Source organism: Lipophrys pholis (genome assembly GCF_963383615.2).
Source record: "Lipophrys pholis genome assembly, chromosome: 2".
Taxonomy (NCBI): domain Eukaryota; kingdom Metazoa; phylum Chordata; class Actinopteri; order Blenniiformes; family Blenniidae; genus Lipophrys; species Lipophrys pholis.
In genome coordinates, this window is record NC_137636.1 from 38382218 (window position 1) to 38408847 (window position 26630).

At 46.6% G+C, this 26630-nt stretch overlaps 1 protein-coding gene across 1 annotated transcript in view; it reads right to left on the reverse strand.

Moving 5' to 3' along the window:
• Positions 1–26630, reverse strand: part of shank2a (SH3 and multiple ankyrin repeat domains 2a) — a gene marked incomplete at its 5' end in the record, with an annotated part of 142634 nt that overhangs the window by 81734 nt on the left and 34270 nt on the right. Inside the window, 1 exon segment of the mRNA XM_080458524.1 lies at positions 10063–10129. Coding sequence (XP_080314650.1) covers positions 10063–10129 — 67 coding nt within the window.

A 26630-nucleotide genomic window follows, 5' to 3' on the forward strand; every position in this document is an offset into this window, starting at 1 on the left:
AGTCCCAGTCCTAGTCCTAGTCCTAGTCCTGGTCCTGGTCCTTGGCCTAGTCCCAGTCCTAGTCCTGGTCCCAGTCCCAGTCCTAGTCCTGGTCCTGGTCCTTGGCCTAGTCCCAGTCCTAGTCCTGGTCACCACATTGGTAGTAACTAGTAGTTCTGCACATGCTCAGTCGAGCGAATCAGAACCAAGTTTCCTCCATAGTGTCATGACTCCCAGTCCATATTCTCCTGGACTTGGTACTTTTATTTTGACAGTCACCGTAATAACAATCCAACTTGGTGGTCTGTCCACTAGAATGTTCTCTAAACATGAACACTGCTGTGTGTGTGTGTGTGTGTGTGTGTGTGTGTGTATGTGTGTGTGTGTGTGTGTGTGCGTGTGTGTGTGTGTGAGTGTGTGTGTGTACCAACTAGTGGACCAACATGGAAACTACATCATTTTCAGTGTTTCTGCTGCTTCTGTGTGAACGGACATCTTTTTCAAACCATTGCTGTGTGAACATGAAACTTTCCTGGAACGGAAATGCAAAAATGATGTTTTAACTTGAAATGTTGTGTAAACGAGGTTTCACCAGAGCCTGGTTCCCTGCTGCTGGTTCTCAGGTTCTGGTTGCTCCGTGGGTGTCGGGTTAATCACCTGCTGCCACTGAACCCTGCTAACAGCTAACCCGCGGCTATACCTTCTCGTCACCCGATGAAACGTTCCACCACAGATTCTACAGAGATCCTCCTGATTCACGGAGAACCTGAGAGCAACTGAGATGTTAGAAAAGCAGAAATAACCTGGATTCAGGTTTTCCATCAGGTCAAGGAGCAGCTCTGCTGTTTCTCCTAAAGAGTTCTAGACTGAACACACAAGACCTGAAGTCACACACACTCAGATTCTGGAGAACTTCTAGGATTCTGGAATTTCCCAGAGTTGTAGAACGTCTCATATATCTAGAATGTGTCAGAGTCCTGGTCATTCTGGAACAGGCAAGAGTTCCTGAGCGTGTTAGATTTCTAGAATGTTTCACATGATGAACAACTCAATGGGAAGTCAGACAGGCAGAACATGACTTGGTTCTGGTTGGAGGATGGATTCCTCCAAATGAAGAGATTAAACCTGCAGAACCTTAGGATCTCCAGAGGTCAGGCAACGTTCCCAAACTAGATCAAGGTCTCAATCAGTGAGATGCTGCAAAGCTTTGAGAGAGCTGGAAGCAGGGAGGGAGGAGGAGGAGGAGGAGCAGGAGGAGGAGGAGGAGGAGGAAAAGGAGGAGTAGGAGGAGGAATAAAAGGAGGAGTAGGAGGAGGAGGAGGAGGAGGAGGAGGAGGAAGAAAAGGAGGAGGAGGAGGAGGAAAAGGAGGAGGAGGAGAAAGAAGAGGAGGAGGAGGAGGAGGAGGAGGAGGAGGAGGAGGAGGAGTAGGAGGAAGAAAAGGAGGAGTGGGAGGAGGAATAAAAGGAGGAGGAGGAGGAGGAGGAAGAAAAGGAGGAGGAGGAGGAGGAGGAGGAGGAGGAGGAATAAAAGGAGGAGTAGGAGGAGGAGGAGGAAGAAAAGGAGGAGTGGGAGGAGGAATAAAAGGAGGAGGAGGAGGAGGAGGAGGAAGAAAAGGAGGAGGAGGAGGAGGAGGAGGAGGAAAAGGAGGAGTAGGAGGAGGAATAAAAGGAGGAGGAGGAGGAGGAGGAGGAGGAAGAAAAGGAGGGGGAGGAGGAGGAGGAGGAGGAAAAGGAGGAGTAGGAGGAGGAATAAAAGGAGGAGGAGGAGGAGGAGGAGGAGGAGGAGGAGGAAGAAAAGGAGGAGGAGGAGGAGGAGGAGGAGGAAAAGGAGGAGTAGGAGGAGGAGGAGGAGGAGGAAGAAAAGGAGGAGGAGGAGGAGGAAAAGGAGGAGGAGGAGAAAGAGGAGGAGGAGGAGGAGGAGGAGGAGGAGGAGAGAGGAGGAGAAGAAAGGAGGAGTAGGAGGAGGAGGAGAAGGAGGAGGAGGAGGAAGAAAAGGAGGAGTAGGAGTAGGAGTAGGAGGAAGAGGAGGAGGAGGAGGAGGAAGAAAAGGAGGAGGAGGAAAAGGAGGAGGAGGAGAAGGAAGAGGGGGAGGAGGAGGAGGTGAGGAAGAAAAGGAGGAGGAGGAAAAGGAGGAGGAGAAGGAAGAGGGGGAGGAGGAGGAGAGGAGAAGGAAAAGGAGGAGGAGGAAGAGGAAGAAAAGGAGCAGGAGGAGGAGGAGGGAGGAGGAAGAAAAGGAGGAGGAGGAGGAGGAGGAAAAGGAGGAGGAGGAAGAGGAAGAAAAGGAGCAGGAGGAGGAGGAGGAGGAGGAAGAAAAGGAGGGAGGAGGAGGAGGAGGAGGAAGAGGAGGAGGAGGAGGAGGAAGAGGAGGAGAGCAGGAGAGGAGGAAGAAGAGGAGAGGAGAAGGAAAAGGAGCAGGAGGAAGAGGAGGAGGAGCAGGAGGAGGAGGAGGAAGAAGAGGAGAGGAGAAGGAAAAGGAGCAGGAGGAGGAGAAGGAGCAGGAAGAGCAGGAGGAGCAGGAGGAGGAGAAGGAAAAGGAGCAGGAGGAGGAGGAGAAGGAGAAGAAGGAGAAGGAGGAGGAAAAAAGAGCAGGAGCAGGAGGAGCAGGAGGAAGAGAAAAAGGAGGACTTTCAGGCCCCATTTTTTTTTCTCCTCGTCGTTCTTAAAACAAACTTTCGTCCACACGTCACTACGAACACGGCTCACAGCGATGTAGTACATTTGCCAGGCCTTTAGGTGGCGCTGTAACAGTCAGAACTACACTAAATACGCAGAAGAAGACAACAAGAACTCTCATGCTGAACTAATTAAAGCGACCAGCATCAGCAGCTTTTGCAGCTCCACCTGAAGCAGGTGGTCCGCCATGTTGTTGAGAGGCGGGGTGATGACATCATCATATTTACATCATTTTAAATGTCTTTTCCATCCGCACCTCAAAGCCGTGGTAGAGTTTTAAAATGTCCCCACTCTGGAACCCTTTTTCAGGCTCCTAAAACGCCGCGCCGTGTGGATGATCGGACACAAACGATCCGGTTATGTGAAACGGCGTTGTGGTGTGGGCGGGGCTCTGAGCACCGTTCTGTAACGGCAATTTCACTTGGAGTCGTTGTCGATCAGTGTGTGTGTGTGTGTGTGTGTGTGTGTGTGTGTGTGTGTGTGTGTGTGTGTGTGTGTGTGTGTGTGTTGGGTCAATACAGCACCATGACGGATTATCACACTGTGGCAGCGGGCGGTCTAATACAGCCGTCTGTCAATCATCCTTATACAGGCTTACAGCAGATATCTTCCACATACAGTACACTGTGTGTGTGTGTGTGTGTGTGTGTGTGTGTGTGTGTGTGTGTGTGTGTGTGTGTGTGTGTGTGTGTGTGTGTGTGTGATTGAATACTAAAGACAGTGAATAACCTTTTGTTAGCAGCACACTGGTCCCTCGGCGCTCTGAGCTGCTTTAAATATTCATTTACTTTCTGTAATTGTTGTTTCTGCCTCCTGAAACGGACATTCAGAGATAAAACTGCGGCGTAATGAGAAACTGGCTGATTGTCTGCAGCTCCACTGAACAAGTCGCAGCTTTTAATGATGCAAACGCCTCAATAGAACCAAACTCCAGTGAGCAGAGAAACTTCAGGAGGCAAACCAGCATGGGGGCGGAGCCACGTGGCGCCGGACTCTCATCAGATTGTGGTTTTTTATTTGTATTGAAGTCAGATTGATCTGATATAAACTTCCGATATGTTCGTTAACGCTTTTCTCCACTGGACCGGTTCAGTCATGAGAAGTGTCTGTTACCTTCGTCCCGACCTGGAGAACAAGCTGCTCTATTTCTGACTGTTAACGCCTCATAGAGCCTGAATGTCAGGCTATTAACTGGAGGAACTGGGTCACACACACACACACACACACACACACACACACACACACACACACACACACACACACACACACACACACACACACACACACACACACACACACACACACACACACACCCTACATGAATGTCCTCTGAGACGTTGTGTCCCACTTCACAGCCTCGTGTCTCTGTGTCTGTCTGTCCCTCTCCCCGTCTCAAGCCCCGCCCACACCAGAACTCTGTTTCACGTAAACACACAGTTTTTGGTTGGTCATCCAAAGGGGGCGGAGCTTGAGGAGCCTGAAAACGTTTTTTGTTGTTGTTTTTTTTTAAACCCAGCTTCCAGAGTGGGGAAATAATAAAACAGCGGCTCGGTTTTGAGGTGTGGACAGTCAAAAACACACATCTACAGAAAACAATGTCTTCTTCTGAATATCTGGTGCGTCTTGGTGAGTCACAGCGCCCCTAAAGGCCTGGCATACGTACTACATGCCCTGAGGCAGCGTGTTGAGCCGAGTTCATGGTGATGTGTGGACAGATTTGAAAGATGGTTTTGGCTTGTGTGGGCGGGGCCTAAGTTCCTGAGAACACAAGAACCACTCAGCCAACATTTGTGTGAGAGGGGCTGCAGGTACTAAAGGATTTCTGGTTCCATCATGGCCCCTTGTGGGCTCATCGCTGAATTTATTCATAAGGTTCCATTACAGCTTGTCTGGCCTGCAAACATTCCATCGTTGACCTCACTGGGTTCATGATTAGTGGGATGACACCATGAGAACACCCGGACATGAGAACATGAAAGGATGAGAACAAGACTCCATGAGAACATGAAAGGATGAGAACAAGACTCCATGAGAACATGAAAGGATGAGAACAAGACTCCATGAGAACACGAGTCGTTAACAACATGAGAACATGAGAACACGACGAGACGATCTCTTCTGTCACTGTGAAATCTAGAAACAAAGATGGAGCAAGATGGAAGATTTGTTCAGCTAAACTGGTACATCACACACACACACACACACACACACACACACACACACACACACACACACACACACACACACACACACACACACACACACACACACACACACACACACACACACACACACACACACACACACACACACCAGACTTCATACAGCGGTTCTTCCTGACACAAGCTGTCTCTGGCAGAGAGGAAGTGGGCGGGGCCTGTAGGTGCTACTCTTTCAGAAAACTTGGGACGGATGAAAATGGGTGGGGTGGGTGTGGAGGGGCACCTTTGTCTAAATGGTGTGACGGTAGAGAGGGATGGATGAGGTGGGGAGGGATGGAGGAGGTGGCGGGGGGTACAGGAGGTGGGGAGGGATGGAGGAGGTGGGGAGGGATGGAGGGGGTGGGTAGGGGTACAGGAGGTGGGGAGGGATGGAGCAGGTGGGGAGGGATGGAGGGGGTGGGTAGGGGTACAGGAGGTGGGGAGGGATGGAGGGGGTGGGTAGGGGTACAGGAGGTGGGGAGGGATGGAGGAGGTGGGGAGGGATGGAGGGGGTGGGTAGGGGTACAGGAGGTGGGGAGGGATGGAGGAGGTGGGGAGGGATGGAGGGGGTGGGTAGGGGTACAGGAGGTGGGGAGGGATGGAGGGGGTGGCGGGGGGTACAGGAGGTGGGGGGGTAGCAGATATCCACAGCACCAGACTTTTCAGGGGTAATCCCGCACCACTTCAACCCTGCAGCAGGTCACCGCCTCGTGCGGCGGCATGCTGGTGGGCGGGGTCCACGAGAAGAGCTCAACAATTGCAGGATTACTTCTTCAGATTAGATTAGATTACATTCCTCTCCCTTCATTCCTCTCCCTCTGTCCTCGGCAGGATTTCCATCTATTTTTGTTCATCTTTTATGATAATCCCTGCGCCTTCCTCCACAGACCATTCAGAACCCAGCGCTCTGAGTCTGGCTCGGTCTGGAACCTTCAACCTGGAAACAAACACTCCTCCTGTTCTTAATCTGAGTCACCTCAGATTAACACCCCGGGAACGAAATGTTCCTGTTTCATCAACCAAGATCAAGTTTTCTCCCAGAAATAAACCACAGTGCAGAAAGAGGAAATCCATAACAACCTATAACATCAGATTATAGAGCATCTTCCTCCACTAACATCCAGATTATAGAGCCTCTTCCTCCTCTAACATCAGATTATAGAGCACCTTCCTCCACTAACATCCAGATTATAGAGCCTCTTCCTCCTCTAACATCAGATTATAGAGCACCTTCCTCCACTAACATCCAGATTATAGAGCCTCTTCCTCCTCTAACATCAGATTATAGAGCACCTTCCTCCACTAAAAAACAGATTACAGGCATCTTCCTCCACTAACACCAGATTATAGAGCACCTTCCTCCACTAACACCAGATTATATAGCATCTTCCTCCCTCTGTGAATCAACCATCACACTAACAGCTCAGCTAATGCTTTTGCTAATGCTAATGTTAATGCTAATGCTAACAAAGGACGTCACCAGGAACTTGATGTTGTTTTATTGCAGTAATCAGATTACTTATTAAAGGAGGAACTAGGAGTGAACATTAGAGCATAGAGCATCTTTCTCCTCTAAAATCAGACTATAGAGCATCTTCCTTCTCTAACATCCAGATTATAGATCACCTTCCTCCGCTAACTGATGTAGCCTTGGCTGACCCACACAGTGCCAAACGCCCGGCGAAATCTAATGTTAATGCTAATGCTAATGCTAACACGACAATAGTACAGTCATGGGAAAATCATAACCCGGAAGATTACAGGGCACTTTAATAAGTAAGTAGTTACTCAAGTCAGAACTAGTTATTCTAATTAAGTACTAATTTGTAAAATTAACTTTTATTGTTTGTGGTGCCTGAACAGTATGAGACTGCAACTGTCTGAAGTGAAGTAACAGAATACCTGTGCTTAAGAGTAACTAGTGTGTTACTCAGTTACTGTGTGGTGAGTGTAGAACTGCTGCTCTCCTGCTCCCTGCTGTTTAAATAGCAGAGGTTCTGCACCCAGCTGGGCTTCACTGAGGTGAGAGGGGGCGGGGCTTCAGCGTGCCACAAGACGCTTACCAACTAGTCACCAAGACCAACTAGTCACCAGGACCAACTAGTCACCAAGACCAACTCGTCACTAAGACATTTTCCAACGAGTCACCAGGACCAACTAGTCACCAAGACCAACTAGTCACCAGGACCAACTAGTCACCAAGACCAACTAGTCACCAAGACCAACTCGTCACTAAGACATTTTCCAACGAGTCACCAGGACCAACTAGTCACCAAGACCAACTAGTCACCAGGACCAACTAGTCACCAAGACCAACTAGTCACCAAGACCAACTAGTCACCAGGACCAACTAGTCACCAAGACCAACTAGTCACCAAGACCAACTAGTCACTAAGACATTTTCCAACGAGTCACCAGGACCAACTATTCATCAAGACCAACTAGTCACCAAGACCAACTAGTCACCAAGACCAACTAGTCACTAAGACATTTTCCAACGAGTCACCAGGACCAACTATTCATCAAGACCAACTCGTCACTAAGACATTTTCCAACTAGTCACCAAGACCAACTAGTCACCAGGACCAACTAGTCACCAAGACCAACTAGTCACCAAGACCAACTAGTCACCAGGACCAACTAGTCACCAAGACCAACTAGTCACCAAGACCAACTAGTCACTAAGACATTTTCCAACGAGTCACCAGGACCAACTATTCATCAAGACCAACTCGTCACTAAGACATTTTCCAACTAGTAACGAGGACCAACTAGTAACCAGGACCAACTAGTCACTAAGACCAACTATTCATCAAGACCAACTAGTCACCAAACCAACCAATTACAAACCAACTGTAGACATAATGAACCTGATGAACTCGAAGCTCCAGCTCTCAGTCACTTTGAATTTGTCCTTCAAGTCAAGAAGTAGAAACTCTTTCCTTTGAGACTCCCCAGTCGTTAGAATTGACCCGTAGAACCCTCAGGAAGTCCTGAACCCTGTTCAGAACCACAAGTCTTCACACACAATCATGAAACCGTGGTTAATGTCAGAAATCACAGACGTTCATCCGTCTGTTGTCAACGTTTCATCGTTCTCACTGTCGCTGTAGGAAACATCCTGTTACGTCGGGGAAGTTTTACACGACAACACTTCAGGGGAAAAGGCATCGTTTCCATGGCAACATTCTGAAAACTATGTACTTTCAATGTTGGTCCACTAGTTGGAGCTGTTGTTAGTTTTAGTACTGAAAGAACACACACACACACACACACATGCACGCACGCACGCACGCACGCACGCACGCACGCACGCACGCACGCACGCACGCACGCACGCACGCACGCACGCACGCACGCACACACACACACACAGCAGTGAACAATGAGCTCTAAACAAACACTAGGAGAACATTCTAGTGGACAGACCACCAAGTTAGATTGTTATTATGGTGACTGTCAAAATAAAACCACCAAGTTAGATTGTTATTATGGTGACTGTCAAAATAAAACCACCAAGTTGGATTGTTATTATGGTGACTGTCAAAATAAAACCACCAAGTTGGATTGTTATTATGGTGACTGTCAAAATAAAACCACCAAGTTGGATTGTTATTACTGTGACTGTCAAAATAAAACCACAAAGTTGGATTGTTATTATGGTGACTGTCAAAATAAAACCACCAAGTTGGATTGTTATTATGGTGACTGTCAAAATAAAACCACCAAGTTGGACTGTTATTATGGTGACTGTCAAAATAAAACCACCAAGTTGGATTGTTATTATGGTGACTGTCAAAATAAAACCACCAAGTTGGATTGTTATTATGGTGACTGTCAAAATAAAACCACCAAGTTGGATTGTTATTACTGTGACTGTCAAAATAAAACCACAAAGTTGGATTGTTATTATGGTGACTGTCAAAATAAAACCACCAAGTTGGATTGTTATTATGGTGACTGTCAAAATAAAACCACCAAGTTGGACTGTTATTATGGTGACTGTCAAAATAAAACCACCAAGTTGGACTGTTATTATGGTGACTGTCAAAATAAAACCACCAAGTTGGATTGTTATTACGGTGACAAAAGTACCAAGTCCAGGAGAATATGGACTGGAGTCATGACACCACGGAGGAAACTTTGTTCTGACTGACTCTACTGAGCATGTGCAGAACTACTAGTTACTACCAACGTGGTGAACTGGACCAGGACCAGGACCAGGACCAGCATCAGCACCAGGACCAGGACCAGGACCAGCATCAGCACCAGGACCAGGACCAGGACCAGGACCAGGACCAGGACCAGGACCAGGACCAGCATCAGCATCAGCATCAGCATCAGCATCAGCACCAGGACCAGGACCAAGACCAAGACCAAGACCAAGACCAAGACCAAGACAAAGACAAAGACAAAGACAAAGACAAAGACAAAGACCAGGACCAGGACCAGGACCAGGACCAGGACCAGGACCAGGACCAGGAGCGCTTTCTGCCGTCTTCAAGGAGAAGAAGCCTCATTTGTTTTCAGCCGTTTCCATAGACGGAATGTTTTGTTCTTCACTGCATACAAACAACAGCACCAACCAGTGGACCAACATGGAAATTGCAACGTTTTCGGGGTTTTGCCTCTTTGCGTGGAAACGAACATTGTTTTCAGAACTTCACCATAAAAACTTAAAACTTTTCTGAAACGCAGAAATAGTGAGTTTCCACCTTGTCATGGAAACGAGGCCTCAGACTGTCAATCGTCAGGGATGAACGAGACCAGAAGACAACTGAAGAGCGCAGTTTTAAAATCCTCCATCTTTAATTGACACGTCCGACTGACGGAAGTTGTTTTAATGACTTTGAACGTGAGAGACACTGGGAACCTCATCGCCACACATGAAACCAGCAACTCGTCGTCTGAGAAACAATCAAGTGATGATCTTTAAATCCTCATTGGAATCCTCCGGCGAGGCGAGGCGAGGCGCCGCTTGGACACCTCGCAGAGACGCTCCAATCGGCTCCCCTCACATTGATCATTTCTGGCTGGGATTGTCCGAGTGGAAACAAAACTTTCATCCTCTGGTAATCCCGCGCAGGGGGATTATACTGCGAGGTTGTTTAGCAGGATCAAACCCGGGGAGGATTTGAAATGTATCCTGGAGGAGATTGTGGGGTGGGGGGGAGGGGGGTGGGGGGGGGGTGGGGGGGGTGTCACTCACCTATGTCCGACTCTTTATGGTTCTTGATGAGCTCAGCGAGCTCAAAGTTCCCGGCGATAATTGCGACCTGGAGAGAGAGAAAGAATGAAAATAAACACTACAGGACGATAAATGTACTTTGTTGGTGTAAAACAGCTAAAAATAAAGAATAAAGATCCTCTTTCTCATCGCTGATCATCAGAGATCATCAAACCTCAACATGAGATTCTCTTTTAAAACCAAATGTTTTCACTGCTCGTCTATACAGACATGCTCTGAGGCTAACTCCTTTAGCATCCGGACTTCCTGCTGGCGGCTGCTGGTCTTTCAAACAGAACCTCATTTTCAGACCTTCAAGCCCACTTTGGTCCACAAACCCGTCTTGAGACGATTCAGGTCAAGAGTGCAGTTTGTTAGTCAGCCAGCAAACTTTGTGAAACCAGGAGTCTGAGAAGACACGTTACCGTCCCGACACTTTGACCCGAACCAATCTGAGGCGTTTATCTGCCTCCATGTTTCATGAACTAATTCATTAATAATCAACTAGAGCTACACTCGGTAGAGCGAAGCCCTTTGCCAGGTGCTTGGTTCACTGTGTTAAAACATTTTTATATCAATATTTCAAAATATATTCAAACCCCAAATCGGCCAAAATACATGAATTAACGTCTCAAAAAGTCAGATCATCACAGATTCAGAATGTTTTAGACTGAACTTATTGAATTATTAATCATGTTTAATCTCTCATTCCATGTCCTCTCAGTCTCTCTTCCTGTTTAGGGCCTCATTCGTCTTGTTGTGGGAGAACGTTGTGTAGGTTCTCCCTCCGTTTGTATGAACCGGGTAAAGTCTTGACAACACGGCGGCTGGTTCCCTCGTCCTCCTCAGCTCACTGACTCTCTGCTCCAATCTTCATGGTTTTAATCATCCAGCGGCCGTCCAGTAATCTGTGATGAACACACGTGTACCAGTGGAAAATCTCTCTCAACACGCAGAGCTGCTGTCACATGTTCGCCGTTCTGAGACACCGGAGATTAACGGAGTTCTGACAGACGCCACAGCCTGTCTTCTTTCACTCCTAGTTCCTCCTTTAATAAGTAATCTGATTACTGCAATAAAACAACATCAAGTTCCTGGTGACGTCCTTTGTCAGCATTGGCATTAGCATTAGCGTTAGCAAAAGCATTAGTTGAGCTGTTAGTGTGATGGTTGATTCACAGAGGGAGGAAGAGGCTATATAATCTGATGTTAGAGGAGGAAGACCCTCTATAATCGGCTGTTAGATGACGAAGATGCTCTATAATCGGATGTTAGAGGCAGACGATGCTCTATAATCTGATGTTAGAGGCAGAAGATGCTCTATAATCGGATGTTAGAGGCAGCAGATGCTCTATAATCTCATGTTAGAGGAGTACGGTGCTCTATAATCGGATGTTAGAGGCAGAAGATGCTCTATAATCTGATGTTAGAGGAGGAAGATGCTCTATAATCGGATGTTAGAGGCAGAAGATGCTCTATGATCTGATGTTAGAGGGGGGCGGTGCTCTATAATCGGATGTTAGAGGGGGAGATGCTCTATAATTGGATGTTAGAGGCAGCAGATGCTCTATAATCTCATGTTAGAGGAGGAAGATGCTCTATAATCGGATGTTAGAGGCAGAAGGGGCTCTATAATCTGATGTTAGAGGGGGAGGATGCTCTATAATCGGATGTTAGAGGCAGCAGATGCTCTATAATCTCTTGTTAGAGGAGGAAGATGCTCTATACTCGGATGTTAGAGGCAGAAGGTGCTCTATAATCTGATGTTAGAGGGGGAAGATGCTCTATAATCTGATGTTAGAGGAGGAAGATGTGCTATAATCTGATGTTAGAGGAGGAAGATGTGCTATAATCTGATGTTAGAGGAGGAAGATGTGCTATAATCCTGATGTAGCTGTTGAGTTTGTCCCTCTGAGGGATTTAAGACATAATAAAAGCAGTGGGACTTAGTCACTGTAACTAAGTTAGTATTGTTAGCGGACCTGTGCGTCATGCTAATGCTACAGCTAACAGTGAGCTGAGCAAACAAAATAACAGGAAGTTGAGACGTGAACAAACAGCAGAAACACCCCAGAAAGAAAAGGTAACTTTTATTTCAGAATGTTAATGCTCCTTAGCCACTTCACATACAGGCTAACACTGATGCTACACGCTGGGTCAGTTTAAATGAGGAGCCCCTCCCCCACTGAACAGGAGCACACACACACAATCACAGCTGTTGGATATATGTCCGTCCACCAGGGGGCAGTAGAGGGTTTCTTATTTAGCTGCCTTGTTGAGGTCGTTCCACTGTCAGTGACCCAAATCGAGTTGCTTACAAGTTTACAGTACACACACACACACACACACACACACACACACACACACACACACACACACACACACACACACACACACACACACACACACACACACACACACACACACACACACACACACACACACACACGCCTCGAGGGACAGCCAGCAGCGTTATATAAACGAGCTCCTCTGATTCCTGGAGAACAGATATTCAGGAAGCGATACAATTGGAGGGGGGGGTTGCAGCTCACACACACACACACACACACACACACACACACACACACACACACACACACACACACACACACACACACACACACACACACACACACACACACACACACACACACACACACACACACACACAGAAATGTTATCCACCAGTTTGACTCCACCACATCCAGTCAGGTTCTAAAGAGACGCGGTTCGAGCTGGATGTAAGTCAGAGGAGCTCCATGTGAAGGAGGTGGAGTAGGCGGTGTGTGTGTGTGTGTGTGTGTGTGTGTGTATGTGTGTATATGTAGGGGGGCGGGGTTATAGTGCTTCCATGTGTGATCTCTGACAGAGTAACACCACGGGAACACTGACAGATGAGTCGTCACTGTGACTCCGACATGGAAACAAAACAACGTGGAGATCGGTTCATTTACATCATGACGCAGGTCTACAAGAACCACCTGCTTCAGGAGGAACGCCAAAACATCTTCACACAAGAACATCTTCAAAGCAGAACGTCTTTAAAGCAGAACGTCTTTAAAGCAGAACATCTTTAAAGTAGAACATCTTTAAAGCATAACGTTTTTAAAGCAGAACGTCTTTGAAGCAGAACGTCTTTAAACAGAACGTCTTTGAACCAGAACGTCTTTAAGCCAGAACGTCTTTAAAGCAGAACGTCTTTAAAGCAGAACGTCTTTGAAGCAAAACGTCTTTAAAGCAGAACGTCTTTAAAACAGAACGTCTTTGAAGCAGAACGTCTTTAAAGCAGAACGTCTTTGAAGCAGAACGTCTTTAAAGCAGAACGTCTTTGAAGCAGAACGTCTTTAAAGCAGAACGTCTTTGAAGCAGAACGTCTTTAAAGCAGAACGTCTTTGAACCAGAACGTCTTTAAAGCAGAACGTCTTTGAAGCAAAACGTCTTTAAAGCAAAACGTCTTTAAAGCAGAACGTCTTTGAACCAGAACGTCTTTAAAGCAGAACGTCTTTGAAGCAGAACGTCTTTAAAGCAGAACGTCTTTGAACCAGAACGTCTTTAAAGCAGAACGTCTTTGAAGCAGAACGTCTTTAAAGCAGAACGTCTTTAAACCACAGTGTCTTTAAAGCAGAACGTCTTTGAAGCAGAACGTCTTTAAAGCAGAACGTCTTTAAACCACAGTGTCTTTAAAGCAGAACATCTTTAAAGTAGAACATCTTTGAAGCAGAGCGTCTTTGAAGCAGAACGTCTTTGAACCAGAACGTCTTTAAAGCATAACATCTTTGAACCAGAACGTCTTTAAAGCAGAACGTCTTTGAAGCAGAACGTCTCCACACAGCAGAACAAAGACCAACCATCATGAAGGCGAACAGACGTCTGTCCTCCACATGGTGGCGTTCACACTCAAACGCTTCACCTACAAAGCAAGAACCTTCAGACTTCAGCGTCTCGTCCAGGGAACCTTGACGACACACACACGCACACACACACACACACACACACACACACACACACACACACACACACACACACACACACACACACACACACACACACACACACACACACACACACACACACACACACACACACAATCATGCTGGATTTCCACAGGAATTACCAATCAATCAATTCATCTGACAAGATTTTGTACATCTGATCTCCACATACTTAAACAAAATAGGTGTTTTTATTTAAAATGGGTAAATAATCATAAGTACACCATGTAAACATGAATCTATCCAAACACGACTTCAGACTGTTCAACACTCCGTGAAGCGTAAAATACATCCGTTCCTTCAGTTCATATCAAGAGTTTTATTTTATAATCGGAGTATTTCAGAATTTTTCATGTCAGATTCTCTGTTTTTCTTTTTCCTTGTAAAACGGTGAGAAAATCCAGATGATGTCATCACATGTGAGGAGGCGTGTCTTAACTCTGCAGCCAATAGAAACATTTTAAAACTGATTTTTAAAAGCCCAAACTGTGGAAGGTGTGTGACATTCAGCATGACAGGCTCCTGTAGACGTAGGAAGGCCCAGAGGAAGTAAACTGAATTAAACACCACACCGTTATTTATTCATTCAGTCCTGACAGGATTTTCTACTTTGTCGCTGTCATGTTCACTAAAACCACTTGAGGGCAAAATTAATATAAATAAAGGATTTCTTTCTAAGTGACTGAGTACCTTCTAATAAAAACCATGACGACTGTGAGTCTGTTGCTGTCCACACGTTGCTGAATGGTTTGTTTACTGTGGCTCTCAGAGAACGACTCCTGTCAAGGACTCGAGATTCCATCTGTGAAAGATCAGACACGTGTGACCGACCGATGCTTTCTGTCAACACAGGCTCTGAAATGAGGACCTGATTGAAGCCTGGTCATTTTTATCCCGATAATGTTTGACAAGATTAGAATTAAGTTTAAAAGATCAATTAAACACTTCAAGCTGGAATGTTTTATTCTTATTTCAGACCAACTGTGACGTTGACAGAAGTTTCCATCAAAACCTGCAGTTCCACTTTCAACCATCAGATGGTGTAGTGAGTCACACACAACAACACAAGCTTGGTTCAGAGAGAGAAAAGATGTGAGAAACAGTTAAAACTCTACTAAAAGAAGAAAAGTCAGTGAGTCGGACTGACTCACTGCTGCCACCCAGTGGACAGAAAGGACAGAACTTCAGTCTTATCGCATAAAGTCTGGTTCTGCAGGTTTCTTCCTGTTAAAAATATATTTTTTTTCCGACCATCTTCTCTATTTGCTCATGGAAAATTGTTGGGTTTTCCCTTCCAAAGTGCCTTCAGATGACTGTGGTGTGTTTAGTGCTGTAGAAATAAAATTGAGTTGAATTTATATTGAGTTTGGTTCCACCACCTTTCCCAGCATGTCTAATTAATTTATTGAGAAAAAAAACTAAACAAACTATTTTTTTTTTTAACAATTTTTATATGAAATGTGACTGCCCTCCCCCTGGAGATGCATTCACTCCTTCACTCCTCAGCTCTGTGCTAGAAGCTCGGAGGAACGTGAAAGAAACCAGCTGAGGTCTCAGGGATCAGCTGACGGATCCTCCAACTCTTCTTTTAATCTCCTCAAGCAAGCAAAGAAAGCAGGTAACCAATGAAACAGCCACGATGTGTCTCTCATTATCATGCTGCGTCCACCTCCACCATCACCGCCCCCACAGCGCTGTTCTTCCTGCTCCGCTGGTCGTCCTGGAGACCGATGCTGTGTATATGATGGGGGGGGGGGGGGGGGGGCAACCAGAGAGGCAACAGGTCTGAGCACATCAAAACAAAGAGGTGGGATGAGGATGCAGAAAAGGAGGGAAGAAATCAATCAGAGAAGAAGAGAGGCTGGAGGCCACAAGAGGCAGAGAAGAAGGAGAGAAGGAGAGAAAATGGAGAGAAGATTGAGAGTAAAAGTAGAGAAGATGGAAAGTAGACAAAGAGAAGATGGAGAGAAAACAGAGAAGATGAAAAGAAGATGAATAGAAGATGTAGAGAAGACGAAGAGAAGACGCAGAGAATACGGAGAGAAGATGGAGAGAAGACAGAGAAGATGAAAAGAAGATGAAAAGAAGATGTAGAGAAGACGAAGAGAAGACGCAGAGAATACGGAGAGAAGATGGAGAGAAGGTGGAGAGAAGACAGAGAAGACAGAGAGAAGACAAAGAGAAGACGATGAGAAGATAGAGAGAACATGAAGAGAACAGGAAGAGAAGACGGAAGAAGATGGAGGGAAGATGGCGAGAAGATGGAGAGAAGATGGAGACAAAACAGAAGATGAAAAGAAGATGCTTTATCAGAATAGCGCTGTTAGCGCTGTTTACTTCCTACCCAGAATGCACTGCGCTTTCGTTTCACCCAAAAGAGGCAGACCTTCTCTGAAAGTCCCTGAAATCCAACAGGGATCAAACGGTGCTGGTGTGAACGCGACCTGAGATCCAAGACCTGTGATCAGACTGAGGCCTGATCCAGGATCTGACCGACGACAGCTTCATGGTGAAACCTTTGTGACGTCACTCTGGAACAAATGGTGCAGAGGTCAGAGGTCAACAGTGAAGAAAAGTTGTGCTGTTTCTACTACTGTTAACCTACAGTTTCCATGGTAACGGCTTCCCACCACGTGAGGAGAAAGAACAGGTTGAAGACGTGTGGCGATTCTTGGACGAGCCTCCTGTGTCTCTCGTCAGTTATCTGGAGGCGGATGGTTGCCGATACCGAGTACTGATATGAGTCCTTAATAAATACCATGAAGCCTAATTTATACTCCATACGCAAACAATAAGCTATGCATTGCTATGAACGTCTTCCTCACAGCCTCTGTGTCGACGCTACGTTGCCTCCACCAGCCTTGAAGGTTCCAGGATACGACTGCATCTACCATACACGTAGCGAATAGCGCAGCAAGTAGCGCAGTGTGCTGAACATAGCGCAGTGCGTAGCGCATAGCATCTATAGCTGCACTGTGCTATGCTACTGTCGACTGTAGACCAAGGAACCGAGCTGCTGGTGATGAGAGTATGAGACACTTTATCATGTTTAGCATGTAGCATCATTAGTGTGTGAGCCCTGAAACCCTTTAGCATGTAGCATGTAGCATCATTAGTGTGTGAGCCCTGAAACCCTTTAGCATGTAGCATGTAGTATCATTAGTGTGTGAGCCCTGAAACCCTTTAGCATGTAGCATCATTAGTGTGTGAGCCCTGAAACCCTTTAGCATGTAGCATGTAGCATCATTAGTGTGTGAGCCCTGAAACCCTTTAGCATGTAGCATGTAGTATCATTAGTGTGTGAGCCCTGAAACCCTTTAGCATGTAGCATCATTAGTGTGTGAGCCCTGAAACCCTTTAGCATGTACCATGTAGCATCATTAGTGTATGAGCCCTGAAACCCTTTAGCATATAGCATGTAGCATGGCTTGGAGTTCCGTGCTGAGCAGATTAACTCTGCTGGTGTTGTACGAACTTTCTTTCTCCTTCTCTTGATATTTGATGTACCTGCTACCGACGTTGCTGACGCTCCCTGGGTTAAATTGGGAAGTTTTATATGAGTACCAGTGGTCCGTCAGTATCAGACCTGAGCTTCTAAATGCTAACAGCCTCAGTTCGATACGATTTGATTCTCCTTCGGTGACCTCAAGGCTGAATTAGCCTCTTTAGCGGCTAAATGCTGCACTGCCTCAGTCTGCAGGTTACAGCTGAGCTGGACTTTATCACCACAAACATAGGCAGAGAGAAACGAGGCACAGACTCCAGCTGAAGCTAAGCTACTGAGCCGGAACGCTGCCGAGCCCTGAGGGACGTGGAGGAGAGACGGTGTGAACGTCACGGCTTCATTTCATCTGTTCATCCAAACGAAAGCAGAGTGTGCGTAGAACTCAGCTCATTAGATTACTGTCATATGGATGTGTAGTGAACGCTGCGAAGGTGAACCTCCTGATTAAAGCACCAGGCTTTGAGATGCAGGAAGCTCATTTCCTGTTCGCTTTGCTCAGGTAAACAATGTTTGTGTTTGATTGACTCTGAAGAGCAGAATGAGCCACATGTCGGATATTTTCCTCACATCATCACAGACGATCTGACGGCTGCTGAGCGAAACGGTCGGAGGAAAAGGTCGCGTCACGGTGGACGGCGCTGACGCGACGCTAACACGGTCACATGGTCACAGCTCTGATCAAATGGTAGCGTGTCTGTTGGACAGAGGACACGTGAAGTTGGAGTTCCTGTGAGGAGAAAGTCACGCTGGATAAAGTCCTGATCGTTCAACCTGATAAACAGATTCCTGCCCACTTTCCTTTTAAAAATAACAGCACAAAGCTCAGCCTACGCTCTCAGCAGGTCTGTGGGCAGCTGCTCAGCAGGCAGGCAGGGGCTGATGGGTAGTCAGGTAGGTCACTAGGTAAGTGTGGCTATTAGGTAAGTTGATCAGTCATAACTAACTAGGTAGGTCAGTCGGCAGTTATGGTGACCTGGTAGGTACTGTTTTACATGGTTTTCAGGTACATTCCTCAGTGGCAGTAACTAAGGTAACTGATACATACAGTAGACTTGGTTAATAAGTTACTAGATTGATAAGGTAGATTTGAAAAGGTTGGTTGGTAGATTGATCAGTAGGTCATGACTATAGAAACTATAGATAGACGGGTAAGTAACTGAGCAGGTAAGTAACGAGGCGGGTAAATCACTAGGCAAATAGATGGATCATTATTTCATTTCATTTATCAGTTAGTTTGGACGGGATACTTACTTACTACTACTAACAGGTCATCTCTTCCAAGGTAAAAATGCCGGATTTAGCACAAGGCTAATTTCCATCTGTCGTCCCACATGAAACCAAACCAGGTTACAAACATATATAAACAATAAAACCATATAAAAACAAAACGGTAAAACAAAGACGAAGATGATAAAATAATTCTGCTTAAAAACCTATTCCATAAATTGCAAATATTAAAGTGCTTACTCAGCAGTCTGACATAGATACAGTGCAATTTAAGAAGGATTTTCTGAAGTGCTTGATTGTCCTTATGATCACTAGCTTGGTTGTTGATCAGCCAAATCTTTTACTGTTTATTTTGTTTTAAACCGACAAAGGTGGAGCTTTCTGGGATAACTGGAGGTGTAGTATTCCAGGTTCTGCAGCCTATTGGGTGAATATGTCAGATGGTCGTGGAGATTAAAACATCAGCATGAGTAGGTAGATAAGTATTTAGACAGGGTAATGTAGGTACAAGGTAGTTAGAGCTACGTAGGTAAGTAACCTGGTATATAGGTAGTAACTATGGTGACGGGGCGGCTGGATGTGAACCAGGTATGTAGGCAGATAACGAGGTTGGTACGCCGCTATGCAGGGAGGAGGACAGAACGCAGCGAGATGAAGAGCGTGGAGAGGAAGATGAGCAGAGACGAAGAAAGAAAGTAAATGATTGAAGAGATGCTAATATTGTGCGACGACACAAAGGGAGAGTCGGAGGAAGTGTGTGAGTTACATAAAGAGAACCTGACGGGAGGATTCCACGCTCCTGGACGCCGTGGCGTGGACACTGTGGATGCCCCGCCCACACGACGGCTTCATGTAGAGCAGCACAATGAGAAAATCACTGCTCATTAACATTTCCACTGAAGTTTGTCAGCTTGTTTTCATGGTGAACACAGTGTGAGCAGACCTGAAAGATCAGGCCGTTCCTTTTCCCAGCATGCCTTTCTTCTCCATTACAACAAGAAGAAGTTATGATGAAAAGATCAAAACGTCAAAGTTCAAACTCATAAATTCTCACACTGAATGTATTGTGAAAGAAACGGACAATAAGAAAGGACAGGAAGGAAACAGCCAGAGCGGTTTCAGACTGATGAGTTTACACCACAACGGAACCTGAAACCAGAAAACGGTTCACAAGGTGGACCTTTTTGAAAACACTTGTGTGAACAGGTGAAAACTAAAGTATTTGTAAAAGCTGAAGCTCCGTCGCCGCATCATTCATAATGAAAGTTCTCCAAACCACTCGTCCTCTCGTCTCCCTGCTGCGGACAGAGGACGTCATGTCAAACTGCTCGGGTTGAATTAAGGATATTCTACGATACCGGTATCAGCGCATCCCTGTAATAATCTATGATAAGATTAACCCAAAAGCTTCAAAAGTAACTTAATACTATAAAAGCCCATCACAACAGCCTGGCGTCCAAACGTTAACCTTCCCTCCAAAGAGTCAAACATGAAAAGTCCACAGGGACATGATCAGCCTCCCGGCCCCGAGACGACGCCAGGGTCTGAAGTAAACGAGTCCAGAAACAGAAATGATGGAAGAACGTGACATTTTGCTCTTGGGTGTCACATCTCATTGTCAGAGACACGAGGAAACACCTGCTCACAGCTCCAACACCTGTGGGAGGAAGTGAGACCCTGACTGTGGCAGTGACCTTCTCCACCGCCGTCAGCGTGGCGTCTTACTAATGCTGTCGGACCGCAGAGCGTCCCGCAGAGCGTCCCGCAGAGCGTCCCGCAGAGCGTCCCGCAGAGCGTCCCGCAGCTCGCAGACGACCAACACACACACACACACACACACACACACACACACACACACACACACACACACACACACACACACACACACACACACACTCAGCGTGAACACACACAGCGACCTCTAGAGGCCAGAAACTGGTGAAGTGGGTTACACAGTTTCCTCACAGCAAGAAAGTCTATGGTTTGAACGTGTGTGTGTGTGTGTGTGTGTGTGTGTGTGTGTGTGTGTGTGTGTGTGTGTGTGTGTGTGTGTGTGTGTGTGTGTGTGTGTGTGTGTTCTATTGTGGGTGAAGCAGGTAAAAAAGAGTGGTTGTCGTGATTATGACGTCAGAGAAGGAGGAAGATGCTCTATAATCTGATGTTAGAGGAGGAAGATGCTCTATAATCTGATGTTTGTGAGGACAGTGCTCTATAATCTGGTTGTTAGCGGAGGAAGATGCTCTATAATTAGGTTGTTACAAGAGGAAGATGCTCTATAATCTGATGGTAGAGGAGGGATATGCTCTATAATCTGGGTGTTAGAAGAGGACGATGCTCTATAATCTGATGTTAGAGGAGGGATATGCTCTATAATCTGGACGTGAGGGGGGGAAGATGCTCTACAGTCTGGATGTTAGAGGAGGGAGATGCTCTATAATATGGTTGTTAGAAGAGGACGGTGCTCTATACTCTGATGTTAGAGGCGGGATATGCTCTATAATCTGGTTGTTAGAAGAGGACGGTGCTCTATACTCTGATGTGAGAGGCGGGATATGCTCTATAATCTGGCTGTTTGAGGGGGAGACGCTCTATAATCTGATGTTAGTGAGGAAGATGCTCTATAATCTGGATGTCTCATGCTACTTACAGTGGAACATCTTTTATGTTGCTGTCTGAGTTTGTTCAGGAATATTGAGACTGTTAACAAAAGAGTGGCTAATGCTAAATGCTAAATGCTAAAGCTAACAGTAGGCCCGGTGAGGCGGTAACGAGTCATGTAGCTTCAGTAACTGTAACTGAGTAACTTCATTCGTTCAATCAGTGAATCTGCCACAAGTGATGTGATTACAGTAAGTAGTGACTTTCTGGAGCATCGATCAAAACACTACAGTCAATATGTGGGTCACGTCAGTGGCACAGGGATGTTTTCATGCAGATAAAAACCTTTTCTTTCTTGTAACCATGGAAACAAAAGTCACATGTTCTTATATTTAACTGAAACATTCACATGTTAATAAATCCATCTTGTACTGAAAACATGTCATGGTGGAGTGGAGTCGACCCAGATTCAACCTGGAAGCTTCTTCAGTCCATCACATGACCATTCAGGCCCGTTTCCACGACAACGGTTCAAGTGAAAATCTACTGTTCCTCCAGTATCATGGGAGTCATGACACTCTGCAGGCATCATTGTTTTTATTGTCTCTCTCCTGAGCTTGTAAACAACTACAAGTTCCTTTCACCCTCTAACCCTGGGACCCCGCTGGTCCTCTCTTGTCGACTTGTGGGCGACGTCGGATGATGTCATGTAATACTCGTCGGGTTGTATTGGGGATCTTTTACGAGATCACTCCGAGCGGTATCGGACCAGATACAGATACCCGACCACTACTTAGAGCTGTTGATGCAGCTCTGCCTCGTTTCTTCTTCTCTTCCCAGAATCAGGTTTAAACTTGTTTGATTGGACTCTGGGCTTCCTGTGTAGGTGGTGAGAGCAGCAACGATAAAGATAGTAAGTGCAAGAGAGCGAGTTTCTCCACTCGACAACAAGTGAGCGTCAACAGTGTCTTTTTTTTTTTTTTCAGAGAGAGAAGAGAGAATATTGAGGGGGGGGGGGCGGCAACATACAATACCCTGGTTAGTGCTACATATATTATTTACAGTTATCACACTGATCCAAATACTTTACAACTGTTACTAGATCAACCAGCCTGAGCAGCTCTATCTAGACAGGAACATGATTTTCTAGATTAACCAGCCTGAGCTGCTCTATCTAGACAGGAACATGATTTTCTAGATTAACCAGCCTGAGCAGCTCTATCTAGACAGGAACATGATTTTCTAGATTAACCAGCCTGAGCAGCTCTATCTAGACAGGAACATGAAGCAGGAACATGATTTTGAGAGTTGAACGAATGATGGTAGAAAACAAGTGACATCAGTAACACATCTCAAGAGGAGTGGAAATGTGTGTGTGTGTGTGTGTGTGTGTGTGTGTGTGTGTGTGTGTGTGTGTGTGTGTGTGTGTGTGTGTGTGTCCACTGGGTGTGGCTGGAACTGTTGTGGGGGGGCCCGTAGCAACACCCCGGGGCACGAGATCATCGGGCCCGGACACCAGCAGCCCCCCAGACCTGGGGAGGCCCCAGCGAACCACCCCAGAGAGCCACGCCCCCGCTTAGAAAGCACCAGACGGAGAATGCAGAGAGGACCCCCCCCCCCAGGCAAGAGGAGCCCACAGGAGAAGGATAAAGGGGGCAGGGCCCCAGGCCCCGACCCAAGCCGCCAAGCCGAGACCGGCCGGAGCAGGGCCCCGGTCCCAGCGAGCTGGGAGCCCCCCCGAATTCTGGCGACGAAGCCCGCTGCACCCCTGCCCCCCGCAAGAGGACTTGGGCTGGAAGCCCCCACCCCACCCAACGGCCGGACAGCAGAGTCTAAGGCCCGCAGGGCCCAGTACGAGCCCGGCTGGGAGCCAGCGCCACACACACACAGAACAGGCCCATACTTATATGTACAGAACACACACACACACACACACACACACACACACACACACACACACACACACACACACACACACACACACACACACACACACACACACACACCTCCCATATTTCAGGCCCTGGAGGTCACTCTCAGTCGGCTGTCCATCCAGAACCAGGAGTCCCACCGTCCCTCACCCCCCCAGCGAGGCAGCAGAGGCCAGCCCGTCCCACCGGGGGAGGGGGGAAGAGGGAAAACCACCCCCGGCGCCGCAGCGGGCACCCCCACCAGGGAGGGGAAGGCACCCCACCCCCAGGGCCCCGAAGCCCCACACCCGCCCGCCCCGGCCAAACGGACAAGACGGGCCAGTCACAACTGCTGTTCTGGAGAAAGACGTTCAGTCCACTGCCACTCCAATATATTTAGAAATGGAAGCTAAATGTCTTTAAAAAGCTGCAGAGTGTCATTTCCCAGCTCGCTGAGGGATTACATAACAGCTCTGCTCGCCTTCCCTCACTGAGCCGCTCAGGACTGAGACTAGTTCCTAGTTACTGAGTTACTGCTTTAGCAAGCAGCTCAAGGTGATTAAAGTCATCAGGGATCAAGCAGACGATTTCTTATCCAATTAGTTACTGATTACTAGTTGCATTTTTTTAAATAGTAGAGTTACAATTTGGTTCACTGCATACAAAAAGCCGCACTATAAGGCACTACTTTTTCACAGACTTTCAACCAGGCAGATTAAACAATGATGCTGCTAATTTATGGATTCTTACTGGTTAACGAGCTTCATGCCTTCCATTCAGGGGCGATGTGTTCAGGTGCATCACGTAACTCTGATCCTTCTTTTTTGTCTTTTTGAATTTGGTGTGTGCAGCTTATATTCAGGTACGCTCAACAGCTCAGAAAGTACGGTAGTTACATGGTACAATAGCTCTGGTGTCACTTTTAAACTCCGATTAAGTTTCCAGTGAAATCAAATCGTTTTTGCATTTTTGTTTCATGAAAACGTTCCTGTTAACGCGGCACTCCTGATATCTGTGTGTTGTAAGTAGGGATCTACTGATACCAGTGTGAGGTATCGGGCCCAATACTGCACAGAGTATTTGTGATACAATGCAATCCGGCGTAAACAACAGCTTCATATTGACAAGACACCAGATTAAAAACTCAGACCTCGTTTCCATAACGACGTTTCAAGTGAAAATGCATCGTTTAGTGTTTTGTTTCACAAAAGTTTTACCTTCACACAGCAACATTCTGCAAATGATGTCTGTTTCCATGGCAACGGAAGACACACTGAAAATAATGTAGTTTTCCTGTTGGGCCACTAGTTGGTGCTGTTGTTAATTTTAGGACTGAAAGCACACACACACACACACACACACACACACACACACACACACACACACACACACGCACGCACGCACGCACGCACACACACACACACGCACACACGCACACACAGTGGACAGACTGTATTGGATTGTTAAAATCCAATGTTAAAAAAGTGACTGTCAAAATAAAACTACCAAGTTGGATTGTTATTACCGTGTCCAGAGGAATATGGACTGGGAGTCATGACACCACGGAGGACACTTTGTTGTGATTGGCTCTACTGAGCATGTGCAGAAGAACTAGTGAATACGGCCACGGGGCACATGTGTGATATCATGTGTGACCGAGCCCGAAAGTTTTCAAAACATCTTGTTTACACCCGTTTACATGGAGACGGATATCAAGCATTTTCAAAAAGTTTCACCTTGGGAGCCTTTTTCAAAAAGATGTGTTTTCAGAGCACCGTTGTCACGGAAACGGATCCCAAAACACAACAAAAGATTAGCATTTTTAAGTGACGGCGTTGTGTACGGGACCTGACTGGCCTCCTGCTCTGTGATGTGCACAAAGCTGCTACGTGGAGGAAGCTAATACTATTCTAAGGCTGCTAATGCAAATGCTAATGCTACCACATGTTTCGTGTTGCTGTCAGGAGTCAGTTCAGGATTACTGAAGCTCCTCCTCCAGTGATCCAGAGTTTAAAGAAATAGAAACCACGAGAACGACAGTTGTAATGGCAAATTTCATGTTTAGTTAATGTCGTGTTCCTGTTATTCAGGCTCGGCCGAGCAGATCATGGACGCCGCATCCTTCTGAGTGCCAACGCCGCTCCCCTCTGACGAGCGACGTGATGTGGCCTCCTCCCCTCGGCCCCTCCCTCTGCGAGGCGCTAATGAAGCGCTGCTGGAGGACCCGTGGACGACTTCCTTTCATAAACGCCCGCCTCAGTGAGTCAAACACCAGCGAAGCTTCGGGGTTTGTTTGTTTTCGTCTCTACTTCCCGGAGATGGGCGGAGCTACTGAAGCATCGATGCGGCGGAGGATCCCTGTGATACCGGATCATTACAGTCACTCTGCACCGAGGTCAACCTCGCTCCTTCACTTTCCATCAACTCGGCAGCGTCTCATACATCTAGTCTAATTTCACTTTAACTTTTATTACATGTTTACTCACCAAAGCCCCTGCTTGAAGACAACAGACCAGCACAGACCAGCACAGACCAGCACAGACCAGCACAGACCAGCACAGACCAGCACAGACCAGCAGAGAAGTTTATGGGTTTTTTCTTCATCTTTTACTTTATTTTAAATTTACATTTTTTTTCATTCGAGAAGAAACTGATGAGGTGTTGCTGTTTTTTCCTTCATCATGAATGAAAGTTGAGTTTAATGATCTTCGTTTCTGTCTCTTCTTGTTTTTTCTGGTTTTAATCGGAGCGGATTCAGTTTCTCTGCGGTTGCTGGTCTGTGTTTCCTGTTGACAGACTGTCTTCTTGTTTCAGACATCTTGTTTGTTTTATCTTGGATTTGTTTAGTCGCCGGGTCTCAGTCTGGTATTTGAATCTGGTCTAGTTCAGGCTCTGTGGACTATCAAGGCTCCTTCTGGTTCAGGTCTTTTCTAACGTGACTCGTCATGATCCCACACCTTGATCGTGTCCGTCGGTGTCTTCTTATTTTGTCCAAGTCCTCAGGTCTAGTCCGACTCTAGCCCGGTTCCTATCTGGTCTGCTTCAGACTCCATGCTGGACCTGGTCGGTCCTGTTCCTGTTCATCCAGGTGCCATGTCACTTCATCCTCTCTGATTTCACACCTGATTGTGCCCCGCTGTGTCCTGTTACCTCATCACTTCCTGCTGTGCTTCGGCGGATTTAGGCCCCGCCCACACGCCGCAGCAGTTTCAAGTAATCACATAAGTTTTGTCCGATCATCCACGTCGCGCTTTAGGAGATTACATGTTTTGTTTTCTTTAAAAACTGATTCTAGAGTGGAGAAATTTAAAAACTCCG